Source organism: Mchenga conophoros, linkage group LG11, assembly GCF_057382185.1.
Source record: "Mchenga conophoros isolate Kocher_MC1m ecotype Shallow Benthic linkage group LG11, M_conophoros_male_GT1.1, whole genome shotgun sequence".
NCBI lineage: Eukaryota > Metazoa > Chordata > Actinopteri > Cichliformes > Cichlidae > Mchenga > Mchenga conophoros.
The window spans coordinates 32,597,618-32,612,183 of record NC_140536.1 but is presented as its reverse complement, the minus strand read 5'-3'; the positions used below and the strand labels follow the sequence as shown (position 1 = coordinate 32,612,183).

The 14,566-nt window shown below is 44.4% G+C and overlaps 1 protein-coding gene across 2 annotated transcripts in view; it reads right to left on the bottom strand.

Annotated features, from left to right (window-relative positions):
• The window catches only part of crppa (CDP-L-ribitol pyrophosphorylase A), a 61,960-nt gene that overhangs the window by 45,665 nt on the left and 1,729 nt on the right, over positions 1–14,566 (bottom strand). For both annotated transcript variants that reach the window (XM_085292539.1, XM_085292537.1), the window contains exons 2-3: positions 13,693–13,966; positions 7,341–7,490 (exon numbers count right to left, since the gene is read on the bottom strand). In XM_085292539.1, coding sequence (XP_085148665.1) covers positions 7,341–7,490; positions 13,693–13,966 — 424 coding nt within the window. The remainder of the gene's footprint in view (positions 1–7,340; positions 7,491–13,692; positions 13,967–14,566) is intronic.

Genomic DNA, 14,566 nt, shown 5'->3' with positions numbered 1-14,566 from the left:
TCTTCCCCCTGTGTGCCCTCTATGTATTTATGAGCCCTCGTCTCCCTTTGTGGTTGTTTCATGTTTTCCCAGCCCGTTATGTCTGTGTTTTCCCCGTGCTCTCTCTCTCCTCCTGTCTGAACCTCTGTGCACTTCCTGTTTACTTTGTGACTCTCACGCCCGTACATGTCATGTTCAGTTCACCCCGCCCTGTCTCGTTATGATTATCAGTGTCACCTGTGTTCCCCGTGTGTTCCCACTTTCCTCGTTAACCCTCTGTGTATTTCTGTCTGCGTCTCCCTCTGTTCAGCGTGACGTCGTCCCTCATGCTGTGTGTGATTCCCCCGTGTTTCCTGGTGAGCTTTATGTTAGTTTTTCCCAGTTTAGTTTTGTATCTCCTATTATCTTTGGTCAGCAATAAAGCTGCTTTTTGAGTTCATCCCCGTGTGTGTGAGTTTTGCATTTTGGGTCCTCCTCCTGCCTGCCACACAGCCGAGCCTTGACAGTACGACGTCACCAGACATGGACCCAGCAGGCTCCTCCCGGGAAAGCGATTTGGCCCGCATCTTCAGCCTGTGGGAGCGAGTTTCCCACGCCTCGGACAGTAAAGCAATGTCCATTGGGATAAACGCCATCGAGGCAATTCTCAAGGGGAATCCCCATCTTCACGAGCTCTCAGGATTTTCGGGCCTACTGTCCAATCTACAGAAAGCCAAGGAGACAGTACAAGTTCGCGAGCTCGTCATACCGCAACAGCGACCGCCACAATCAGGAAACGTTTCCACGCTGCTGCCACTGGACTCCTCTCCATCCACCCTCCACTCTGACTGTCACTCACCCGCTGCTTTTCTCGTAGCAATGTGGTCGGAGGATGAGGAGCCGGCCGTGATCTCTCCGTCGTTGCCGGTTTCCTCCATCACCGCACCTCCGGCTTCCCGAAGAAAACGGCATTCACGCCGCCGACGCGCCACCCCACAGCCGGACATTCGGCCTTCTAATTCACCTGCTGTGGTGAGTGAGGACTCTGTGTCTTTTCCAGACATTATGACTGTTCATTCAGGGGCTGTGTTTTGTGTGGCGGATGTCAATGCGAGCTGCTTATCGCCTGTGCAGCTACCAGAAGCTCAGTCGGCTCCCTCGCAGCTACTTCCAGCTCGGTCAGCTCCCTCGCAGCCCTTCACAGCTCAGTCAGCTCCCTCGCAGCCCTTCACAGCTCAGTCAGCTCCCTCGCAGCCCTTCACAGCTCAGTCAGCTCCCTCGCAGCCCTTCACAGCTCAGTTAGCTCCCTCGCAGCCCTTCACAGCTCAGTTAGCTCCCTCGCAGCCACCCTCAGTTCAGTTTCCCGTGTCCCCCTCAGTTCAGTTTCCAGTGTCCCCCTCAGTTCAGTCTCCAGTGTCCCCCTCAGTTCAGTCTCCTGTGTCCCCGCTAGCTCAGCCATTAACTCCACCACACGCTCCATTTTCACCTCTACCATCGCTTCAGTCATCAGTTCGGTCTGCCACTCAGTCGCCCTTAGTTCCGTCATCCACACTACCACCTGTTTCCCTTCCACCCCAACCATCACTACACCCAGCCATTCAGGCTGCTACTCAGTCAGACATTCAACCCATAGCCCTGCCGTTACTATACTCTGTAGCTGAGCCACTAGCCGCCCGACCCACAGCCACTTCAGCCACTCCTCCACCCGTTGCACCTCCACTACAACCATCACTGCAGTCTCTAGCGCAGTCTCCTGCAGCTCTGCTTTCCCCAGTGCAGTCTCCAGTGTCCCCAGTGCAGTCTCCAGTGTCCCCAGTGCAGCCTCCAGTGTCCCCAGTGCAGCATCCCTTAGCACAGTCATCCACTCAATCACCAGCTCCACTTTCCCCTCAACTATCACTACCACCTCTAGCTCAGTCTCCTGTGCACTCACCTCTGGTTCATTCTCCTGTGAAGTCATCAACTCCACTGCCTACTCCACTCTCACCACCTCCGTTACAACAGACATCAGTTCAGTCCCCTGTGCCAGTGCAGACGCCCTCAGTTCAGTCTCCCGTGCAGTTATCTACTTCACCACCATCAGTAGCTCAGCTCCCACTCTCATCCGCATCTCCAGTAGCTCACCTCGCACCTGAACCATTGGCCCAGTCCCCGATAGCAATACGGTCTTCTGTTCGGCTTAACATTCAGCCAGGGGTCCCAAACCTCTCTGGCTCTACATCAGCTCCTGCTGGAAGCTCGGATGAGCTCATCCAGGACTCCGCGGCTCCCACGCCGCCATCTACCTCGTCCGCTGGGGGTTCCAGTGAGCCCGGCCAGCACCTCCTTGTCTCCGCTGGAGGGTCCGAGGGGCCCGTTCAGCCTCCTGTCTCCGCTGGAGGGTCCGAGGGGCCCGTTCAGCCTCCTGTCTCCGCTGGAGGGTCCGAGGGGCCCGTTCAGCCTCACACCGCATCAGCTGGAGGGCCCGAGGAGCCTGTCCAGCCGCCATCTGCGACCGCCTCGTCGTCGCCTGGTCCAGCTGCATCCGAGTCTTCGTCATCGCCTGGGCCAGCCTCTGCCTGTGCTTCTGCTACGCCTGGGCCAGCCTCTGCCTGTGCTTCTGCTACGCCTGGTCCAGCCTCAGCCTCTGCAGCTCCGCCTGGCCCAGCCTCAGCCTCTGCAGCTCCGCCTGGTCTAGCCTCAGCCTCTGCAGCTCCGCCTGGTCTAGCCTCAGCCTCTGCAGCTCCGCCTGGTCCGGCCTCAGCCTCTGCAGCTCCGCCTGGTCCTGCCTCCGAGTCTTCGTCCTCGTCTGGTCCTGCCTCCGAGTCTTCGTCCTCGTCTGGTCCTGCCTCCGAGTCTTCGTCCTCGTCTGGTCCTGCCTCGTCTGGTCCTGCCTCGTCTGGTCCTGTGCCCACCAGGCCATGGCCAGCACGCCTGGGACTGGAGGGCCGCCACTGCCTTCCGCGCGGTCGGCCCCCTGAACTGCTCCTTCGCCGCCGCCTCCGCCTTCCGCGCGGTCGGCCTCCTGAACTGCTCCGTTGTCTCCTTCGCCGCCGCCGTTGCCTTGCGCACGGCCGGCCTCCTGAACTGCTCCGTTGTCTCCTTCGCCGCCGCCGCTGCCTTGCGCACGGCCGGCCTCCTGAACTGTTTCCACGTCGCCGCCGTTGCCCTGCGCACGGCCGGCCTCCTGAACTGTTTCCACGTCTCCGCCGTTGCCTTCCGCATGGTCGGCCCCCTGAACTGCTCTGTGTTTGGGTTGTTTTCTTGGGCTCCGGTTTTTGCTGTGCTCTTCTTTTGTTTTCTGTTCCGAGCCCTCCGTCCTGGGCCCCCGCCGCCCGCCCTGGGTTGTTTTCTGTTTGGTTTTGTTTTTCTGTGTTTGGGCTGTCTGGAGCCAGCCCTTGAGGGGGGGGTACTGTCATGGTCCTGGGCCATGTTGGCCCAGTGTTCTTAGTTTTCTTGTATGTTTGTATTTTGTTCCTTGCTTAGGCCATGTTTTCTGAGTTGCCCTGTTGTGTTGTTCCCTAAGTGTTTTCCCTTCATGGCTTTTACCCCCTGTGTGCCCCTCTGTGTATCTGTGAGCCCTCGTCTCTCCTTATGTTTTATTCCATGTTTCCCCTGCCCATTATGTCTAAGTTCTCCCCGTGCTCTCTCTTCCCCCTGTGTGCCCTCTATGTATTTATGAGCCCTCGTCTCCCTTTGTGGTTGTTTCATGTTTTCCCAGCCCGTTATGTCTGTGTTTTCCCCGTGCTCTCTCTCTCCTCCTGTCTGAACCTCTGTGCACTTCCTGTTTACTTTGTGACTCTCACGCCCGTACATGTCATGTTCAGTTCACCCCGCCCTGTCTCGTTATGATTATCAGTGTCACCTGTGTTCCCCGTGTGTTCCCACTTTCCTCGTTAACCCTCTGTGTATTTCTGTCTGCGTCTCCCTCTGTTCAGCGTGACGTCGTCCCTCATGCTGTGTGTGATTCCCCCGTGTTTCCTGGTGAGCTTTATGTTAGTTTTTCCCAGTTTAGTTTTGTATCTCCTATTATCTTTGGTCAGCAATAAAGCTGCTTTTTGAGTTCATCCCCGTGTGTGTGAGTTTTGCATTTTGGGTCCTCCTCCTGCCTGCCACACAGCCGAGCCTTGACAGTTACTATTCCTCCAGACTGCATGGCTAGGTCACTGAATGTATACACCTGCAGCAATGGGACTGAAAAGACCTGAATTCAGAGATTAATAGGTGCTGTAATTTTGTCCATGTAGTGTAGTTTTCAGCGGCACAATTTAAGTGTCTGAAAACATGGATTACATTAAAAATGACCGACTCACAGTAATGTAAAGGTCACAGTTGCAATAAAGATAATCACTAAAGCCTCCTCAGGATGGTTTTCTTGTTTTGACTAAATTGACCGAGACTAAAACTCAAGTCATTGTCTATACATACATTTAATTTTAATTAGCTATCTTAAGAACACAGTACTGTTTTACTTAGTTTTTATTATTTCAGTTTAAAAAATAAAAAGTTTAGCTTTAATTAGGCAAAAAAGACCTTGGGTTATAGCAAAGAGTTGCTTAAGAACACATCCAGCAGATACGAACCAACATTAAACAGCACTGAATAACAATATCAACTCCAAGGAAAATACTTCCATATTTAGCTGCTAAATTCTTCACTAACTGTGTCTGCTTGCTGTTTGGGTCAAAGCAGGTAAAGTGCAATGGGTTTATATGAGATTTTTTGCTGTCTGTTGCTGGAAACTATGCTGATTAGAGCAATTAGACTAATGTTCTAGTGTTTTTATGTCCTTGTTACTCTGTGTCATTTCCCTCCCTAAACTCATTAGAGTTAATTTTACCAATGAATATTTTATTTGTGCTTTGCTGGCTCCGTTTCTGAAGATCACATGCAAGTTTGGATTGAGGCGATGAGGTTTTCTCTACTACAAAGACAAATTCAGGCTACCTGAGATTATAGCAGGGTAATATTTTATCAAGCTATAAAAGAGAGGGGAGTCTTTTATATCTGGGACCATGGAACTGCAGAGAGAAATTACAGCAGAAATATGCTCTTGGTTTTGTGGTAATTTAACCTTTAGCATTTTCTCCTGGTACAAAGGCTCTTGCTGGGGACTGGATAAAGTGTCCTCCCTTTTGTCTTTTCAGCCCTGAGTTCTTCTGCTTTCAATAGATGTCACGCTACAAATGAGCAGCTCTAGAGATTTTTCATGTGCATGTCCTAGAGTCTTAACCTGACAGATACCTTACACTTTCCCTTCTTTTGAAAAGTTTGAAAAGGAGGCGAGGGGGACGCAATCTTACTTGACCTCCTTCTCCAGTGTGCCTTGAAAATACTGCAGAAAAGTGAGCTCATTTTCTGAGAAGGCCAAAGCCAACAGGCCTCTCAGAGCAATCTGAAGATCCATGTGTGCCAGGAGTAAAAATAACTGCAGACACACGGCGCTCCAATTTAAGGCATACTTAACGTCTTAGCTCAAAGTTTGCCGTGCCCTTGAAAAAAGTGGCTATCGGAAGAACCATCTAATGAAGTAAAGGTTGAAATAGCAAACTGGAAGCGTCTGAAAAATAAATAAGGTCAACTTCATCGACTTAAGTTTCACATTTCGTTGGCCCACTACGTTTTAGCAATAAACTTCTGCTTTCAGAGAACAATTAACGCATTTACAGTTTACGTCAGCGTATAATTCTTTCCATTTTTCAGGTACACATAGTAAAACACCCTATACATGCGAGAACATTAATCTGAATCCACCTAGACGTTCCGTGTAATTTCAGTCCTATGTTACCATTTTTCCAACTTAGCCTTTGTTCACTTTTGTTCCACAAACTAATCTTCTGCACTGTGGCAGAATATAATCGTGTGTGATTTCTTTCCTAGATGCAGATGAGGCCAAGAGAAAGTGATAGCACCCATGCCACAAGCTCTTCAAAGTGAAACCCTGCAGGTTCTGGCATATCAGCTGAACCATGAAGGACTATAAGGGTCCGTTATGATGTATGGGAATCATAAAGCCCTTTGTCATCCAACTCATGTAAGCTTTAGTGCATAAATCTCAATATGTCATTTTAGAAGATTTCCCAGATGGTTTTTAGTAATTATTTGACACCACAAATAAGTCACACATGCCTGCAGGACTTAACCATCTATCCTGTGATATGTTTATACAAAATTTATACAAAAATGTACTTTTACTTTTTTCATCTCAGGCAACAAGCTCCGACTGCGAGCATAGAAGGACCACTACTTTCTATTTACATGCAGCAGTAAATCAAAAGGAAGTTTCTTAAAAGATAGGGGAATCCACTGGAAAATCAATGAGGTTGGGCTAAGGAAATTTCTATTGTTATTTATAAAGTTGCGACAATTCTGTGGCATCAAGTAATATTTTCTCTGGTTGAAAATACCATTGTACTAACAGCTAAAATTAATCTTTAGCAAAACAGTCTAAGGACCTTGGAAAGAAAAGTGTCTAGACTTCTTCAGATTTCTTGAAGACGTTTCATCTCTCATCCAAGAAGCTTCTTCAGCTCTAAGAGCAATTGGTAAAGAGTCCCAGATTTTAAGCCCTATGGGAGTGTCCCCCGAGAGGGTCATGGACCCCCTATTGATCCTCTACCACACACAAGCCAAGGTCTGAAGATCACAATCAACCAGGGTTTCAAGTGAACCCATTGTGAAGTCTAGCCCCACCCTATCATGTGATTTCCTGAGGTCAACAGGCCCAGGATGTGAGTGGACATTAAGGGGTCTGAGCAGGGATCTCAAAACTGGATTATAGATGGCAGACAGTTGGTGCCGTAAACCACCGCCTCTGTTCAAAGATGGCCGTTCACAGTGGACATAGATGGCTTCTTTCACTCGTCTTTCAAACCATATTTCTTCTCTGTCCAAAATGTGAACGTTGTGTATGAAGTACAAGGTGGAAAAACAAAGACCAAAACTGGAAGAGATAAACTGTGGTTAAACATCAATATTTAAACTGATGTGTACCCTCAGTCACCTTTGAAAGTGGGGTGAGGAGCCAGCCTTCACAGAAAAGAGCCAAATATGGTGAAAAAGGCACACAGTTACAGACGCTCTGTCCTGAAAGGAATTACAAAACAAAACTACAAGAAAAAGAAAAGCTCAAATCCAGCTTGTTTTTCCACCTCCCACACTTGACCAATCAATGTGTGAAGTGGGTGTTACAGAAATGGTCGCACACAGACCTGTGTTTACAGCAAGACTTGACAGCCAAGTATTTCGTATTTTCCTTTTTGTAAACTGAAATCTTAGCTAAATACAGAATGTCAGGTTTCTTTTTATCGTGCATATAACTGCATCAAACCAGAAAGACCCAAAACAAGATGCCTCAAACAGCCCATTTGTTTGTTAAAGATACATCAGAGTATAGGTCCTACCCTCTGATAGGCCTGAGAGATGACATCATATGTAAATCCTTGAGGCATCTCGCTGGCTCTGTACTTGGCTCTCTCCAAAGAGTGGTCTAGGTAGCCCTCGGATGTGGTGGCGATTACTGTGGAAACAAGAGGTCGGATAGCTCCCGCTGCCTGTTTGGACAAAAGACAAAGCATTTAGGTTAACGTATTTGTGCTCAATAGTTCACAAGGACAGAATGTATAAGAGAAAAAAGAGAACAAGAAAAGCTCTGTAAACAATGAAGTCAGTCCCAAACTATCTTCAAAAGAACATGAAATAATTTCATGCTATAAAAGCAGTGTTATCTTGAGCTCTGGAATGTAATTTCACAGTTAGCATGCATATGTATGGAACATTTCTGCATACATATATACCTGACTGCCATAAAGCTCGCTGTAAAAACTATCACAGATGCTTCTAACAATTTTTAACTCATTCACTGCCATTGACGTCTATAGCCGTCAATGGCAGTGAATGAGTCAATGGGTTTAACTCATTCACTGCCAATGGCTGGCAGTGAATGAGTTAATAGTTTTTGAAGGGAGACTAGAGAAAAAACAAAAAGCCTTTTACGAGAAAGCATACTGGGAGCACACTGATACATATCTATCAACATATTCATGCAAAAATACACAGAAAAATTAAAATATCTAGACAGGAAAATCCTCAATAAGACAAGGATCACATTTGCTTCCAGAGTTATTTCCAGAGTTTTTCTAGCACATGCAGTTACCTTCCATCAAAGCAAAAGTCTATAGTGAGTTAATGTCAACGCTTTAGTATAACTTTTGCCCTTTATGATCAAAGTGTGACCTTTAAAACAATATTACTAAACATGTACATGAATCATGAAATATTACTATACAAGTAGTAAACTGGCCTTCACTTCAGATATTTTTTCATCAAATAATTCTGATTATTTTTCAGCCAAGAGTGAAAATTTCGAGGACAGAACATTTCCTTGATCACATGAGCTGGCAGCTTCACAGTAACAATAAATCCATCGTAACCAGAACAGCCAGAGTACGCACTACACACTCTGCACTTCCTCCCTTGGATATTTAAAATAATAACAACTTCTGCGATAATATTTTCATCTCTCTGTGGCAGATTGAAGACAGACTCCAGGAGTAGGCATTCAGCAAGCCTGTGTGGAAGAAACAAATGAAAGGAAAGCAAACATGTGTTTCTGCATGTTACACACGCTGTTAGAATCAAAATTAATCTGTTACGTTTTAGTAGAGACTGGCTTTCTATCATGAGCGTGGACACAGGCAGGATAATGAAGACCAGATCGCCCGCTGTGAATGCACGTCACATAGCACGCATGGACTCTCAGAAACACCACAAATGTTTGACCTGTGTAAAGGAGCGCTTGCTTTTTTCATAACCTGTGTGACCTCTCTCAGTTTGGGTTCTTCAATCATGACTCATAATGGAGCTAATCTGTGAGTTTCTTCATCAACGAGGCCGTGGCTTCGGCCTAAATGTTTTCTGCATGTTACCAGTGACATAAACACCACCGCCAAGAGCAATGGAGCTGTCGGTCTCATAAACAGTTTATGAGAAGATGGATTCATCTGGTTTTAAAGGGGTGAGTGAAAGGTGCAATCAAAAACACTTTGGTTTTTCTTTGACGGGAGAACTTGAACTTCTTGTATTTTAGTGTGTGGCTAACTTTCTTGTACTCCTCACAGAAAAATAAAACAGCAGGATGTCTGATGTGTTTACACCATGTGCTTTAATTGGCCTTCTCTGGTTTTCTGCTAAAGCACAAGAAAAAATGAAGTATGCACTAAAGTTGCAATTTCATTTAGGTACGCTTTCCAAGCGTGAGGAACGAGTGGCTTTCGTGGTTTTTCCTCTTTTTGCAGGAGGATTAAGATCTTTCTCTCTCCTGTGATGAAAACAGAGGTTTCCTGAATACGTACCAGATTTTTCATGATATGACAATTTCTGAGATTTAAATACACAACTATGCACCAGCAAAGTGAAACTTGCCGAAAGAAATCTGTGTGTTTTACCTTACTATAAAGATTATTTAATTTATTCTGACTTTATTCTGCCTTTTACTATATATATATATATATATATATATATATATAAATAATTTTTATTATACAACATTAATATTAACCATATTAACATTGCAGTAATGGACAGGATTACATTTGAGAAGGTTGGAAGTTGTTTGTTGTGGACGCTGGGATTTGTAATGAGTTATGGGATGTGTCGTTCCTTTACTGTTAAACATAAATATGTCTTTTTTAAGTCATAAGTCACCTTGCAGTTGTTTTTTGTTGTTGTTTTGGTTTAAGACTTAAAATTCATAGATTTATAAATTTTTATGTTTCAGTGAAGAAAATCAATGGGAAATTCACCTCATTCATTGGGGAATTCAATTAATGGGAAATTCAGCTAGAGCCACTAATAGTCGTTCTTCTTCTAGGGCCCTGTGCTTCGTACGTCGCTTACTACATCCAAGATCAAATGAAACATCCAAGACCAAACCATCGCGCTAACCGTGAGCGCGCTAATCCGGTTCCCCGAACACACCTGCTGTTGACGATTAGTACAGCTGGATGAAGTAATGTGCGATCACTGGGTGCCGTAAAAGGGGATACGCATCGATAGCAGAAACAGTGATCGGCAACCCTCTGATTGGTCGGCGAAAATGTCGAAGGAGTGCGCTCGGCTCGGTATTTTTCGGCAGCAGAGCAAGAACTCCTGAGTGAGGGATTTCAGGAGTTTCAGAGTTAAATCAGAACGCAAGGGAACACTGCAAAGGCTGCAAAAGCAAGGAGAGAGGGCTGGCAGAAAGTTGCTGACAAATTAAACTCGTAAGTAATTTAATAATAATAATAATAATATATTGGATTTATATAGCGCTTTTCAAGGCACCCAAAGCGCTTTACAATGCCACTATTCAGTCACTCTCACATTCACACACTGGTGGAGGCAGCTACAGGTGTAGCCACAGCTGCCCTGGGGCAGACTGACAGAAGCGAGGCTGCCATATCGCGCCATCGGCCCCTCTGGCCAACACCAGTAGGCGGTAGGGTAGATTTATTATATTACACTATATTATCCAATATTATATTACATTATATTATATTGTTATATTATATCCTCTTTCACATTAGAGCCACAACAGGACCCACTAGAACATGGGAACAAGTAAAAGTGAAATATAAGACTATTCTATAGAATGGTAATATTTATCACTTATATTGCTTTTCGTCTCTTGGAAAGAGACCCTGAAATAATCTGTTAGTTTATAACAGCAACCAAGAAAAGGGCAGAGCAAAAAAAGACAGGTGGTGGTCCTGCACCCCCTCGTCAACAAGTTGGTTAAGTAAATAATACCCTCACGGGGAAATCGATATCTCTCAATGAGCACACTGTCGCGCTGAGCTAAAGGATCCTGTCTATCCCGCAATATACGCTGGATTCTGAGGACTCTCCTTATCAATCTTGCACCTTCCGCAATGGGTGGCTCGCGTAAACGGACAGGACATGGCTGCGACAGGCTTCCCAAATCCACCTTCGCTTTTATAGCCGTGGTCTCTCATCTTGATTACACGAAGTAATTTACAATTACTACTCTGAAATATGAATTACATCTGTAATAATCACATACATGTAATAGAATGTTAATAGTACATTTCCCTTTTTTAGGAAATGACCTGTATGTATCTGTGTGACATCAATAAAAGGATCAGGTGCTGCATTATCTTTAGTTACATTGATGTTATTTATTTATGGTGAAACAGTGGTGGAATATCGCTGTTGCTTTCGTATAAATGAAGCGGACATACCTGCGTGGCCGCGATCTAATCCTGTTTACATAAAGTGAACCTGCTCCCGAGCAGGTTTACGCTTACGGCTCTGTTGCTATGACAGCAAGTCCCGGATGAGCTTCGGGGAACCGAACGATCCAGGATCACGCGAAATCGTCAACAATCTAATCCAGCTAACTTACTTAGCGAGGTACGAAGAACAGGCCCTAGGTGTGTTGTTTACGACAACAGAGAACACGTTTGTAATGAAAATAACTGTGTATGCTCAGCAGACACTGGGTTTCACCGCAAACCCAGTGTCTGCTGAGCACATAGCAGACACACCAGTGGTGTCCAATCCTGCCTTCAACCTGCCATCGCTGTTAGATACACTCTGCTGTTTTGTATGCGTTTACAGTCATGTGGTACTTAACCTTCACATCTAATGACATCTGTCCTAATGATGCCACTATTATTCAAATCAAATCAAAATGTATTTCCATAGCACATAATAATACAACAAAGTTGACCAAAGTGCTTCACAGTCGGTCAGAGCAATAGCATAAGACAGAATACAAAAGAAACAGTTAAAAGGAGGGCAGGAAACAATATGACAATTGTTTGAAACAAAAACTAGCCACGAAATAACATACTAGTTTGAATCAAAAGCCCGACTAAAATAATACGTTTTAAGACGCAATTTAAAAGACTCGGAAGAACGAATATAAGGAGGGAGGTTATTTCAGAGTCTGGGAGCTATGACTGCAAAGGCCCGATCACCTCTGGACTTCAGACGAGACCTCGGTTGCGTCAGGAGCTTTTGATTGGAAGATCTAAGTGCCTTGTTAGGGATATACAAATGAAGGAGTTCGCATAGATAGCTGGGAGCCAAATTGTTTAAAATTTTAAAGGTAAGCAAAAGAATTTTGAAATTGATACGATAATCAACGGGGGGCCAATGTAGGTTGGCTAAAACTGGTGTGATGTGGGCAGAATTTCTAGTACCAGCTAAGAGACGCACAGCTGCGTTTTGAACTAACTGGAGCTGGTGAATAGAGGAAGATGGGAGGCCCGAGTAGAGAGAATTAGTAGTCTAATTTGGAAGTGATAAGAGCATGAATGAGCTTTTCAAGGTCCTTCAAAGGAAGTTATGGCTTTGCTTTAGATATCTGACGCAGCTGGTAGAAACTGCTTTTTACCACAGAGGAGATTTGTTTCTCGAGTTTAAAAGAGCTGTCCAACCTTACACTGCTATTAATGTAATGGCAGTGTAAGACTCAAAAGTGGTGGTGGCAGGACGGGTAGAGAAGATGGAAACACCATAGAAAAATGAGGAAGTTTTGTTTTAGAACCTAGCTTTAAGTAATGACTCCTTCCTAGTTGACGGTAGCACCTTCAGATATCCTGTTTTTGTCATTGTTTTTTTGATGTGATTTATGTTTGACTGATGTTTATTTTTAAATATAACATTGTTTATATGTTGGTTTTATGTATTATACTTTCCCAGTGGCTCTTGTTTGTGTTTAGCTGATTATTCAGGACGTGCAGTTTAGGTTTGTGGTTCTATGTTTGGGTTAGTATACTTTACTATTCTTAACAGTTGCTGTTTCCATTCTGTTCCTCCAGTCTTGTCTCTGTTTTCTTTTGCCTTTTAGTGTTCCACTGCCTTGCTGTTTCCATGTTTAGTTGTTTTATTTCCTGTTTTATTTTGATAGTGGTTTGTTTGTATCTTGTGTACATCTACTGTATTGTGTTTAACCTTCCCCCTGCTCGTTGTCTAGATTGCTTTCAGCTGTGTTTAGTTCCCCATCTGTTTCTCCTTCCCTCGTTACCTCTCATGTATATATTGTTACAGTCTTCCTGCCGAGCTGTGTGCTCCCTAGCTCTGTATTCTTTTCCCTATAGATAAGCGAGTCGAGTTAGGCCGAGTACCTTTCCTGTATACTTTGCCAGGTTTTCTCCTGCAGAGGCTCGGTGGTGGACAGAGTCATTCCACTGACTGATCTGTGCAGGGTTTGCATTATACCTCAAGTAAGCCTGAGCGTCATCTCTCTCTACCTCCTCGGAATGACACCTCCAGGTTTCCATTTGTTGTTTGCTTTGATGCCCAGACCACCTCACTTACACTTCACTTATCTATGCCTCCATGCCACGACTTATACCTCTGATTCCTCAGATGTCATGTTTATTATTTTTTACTTTTGTAAATTAAAGTATTACTGGCATCACAACCAATGTTGTCTTCCCTCTTTTTTACTGGCTATGAGCCAGCTTGTGTACATATTAACGTTTGAAGATATTTTAAGAACAATCATTACAAGGCAGAAGCAAAAGAGGAACATACACACAGAGGATGATTACATGACCATGTAACAGATTACTCCAGGAAAGGTCAGATTTGAGGTGCTGGAAATAAGACAATCTAAGGATGAAAACTCTGTTCCAAACAACACACAAAATAAGCAGCAAATGTAACAACATGTTGGGTGGATTTCAGGTCAGGTTCCAATACGTGATTAATCTTTTAAATATTAATCATTTTAGTCACACTAACCCCTTGTTCCTTGGCAGCCATTGCTATCTTGCACAGAAAATCCTCCTCCACAAAAGGCCGAACAGCATCATGTATGATGACAACCTTCGGTCTGCCCACTGCTGGCCTCTCCTCCTCACCCAGAGCCAGGACACCATTACATATCGACCTGTGACGCGTCGAGCCTCCTGGCACCGCACGAACCTTTCTGTGCTTAAACCGCTGGATGATGTCCATCATCAGGTCCATGTTTTCTTTGGCAACAGCGACCACAATGCTTTGGATCCATGGCATACTGCAAGAAAAAGAAACATCAGCTCAGAAATGCCTGATTTGTAAACTGAGCCCTCAGATGGAGAATTGGGACTGCAAGTACTCAAATATTTAGTATTTTTTAGGCTGTGTAATGTGGAAAAAGTCAGGAAAGATTTGAAAAGTTCCCAAAACACTGGATGACATTTTCTGACCACTTAAACATGTATAATATAAATATGTATAATATTTATATGACAATTAACACGCTAAAAATGCTTGTTTTAATTTTATTTTAGCTTAAAGTACTCTTATTATTTAGTAAAACATATGCATTTGGGTAAAAAATAGTATAGTTGTTTCTCTTGCAAACAGTTTACATTAAATTCACATACTTGACTTAAATAGGAAAGTAGCCCCAAGAGACCGTTAGCTTAGCATGGAGAAGTGAAGTGGGGGGACTAGTGGATGTCCACTAGTTCAAAAATCTGCCAGCCAGCACCTTTGTTTTATAACTATAATGTATCATCTCATCTTTTATAGAAAATTAAAAGCTTTGGATCTTAATGTTAAACCAAGCTAATAAGGTACTACCTGCAGCTGTAGCTGATTGTAAAATGCATGAAAAACATGAACAAAATAA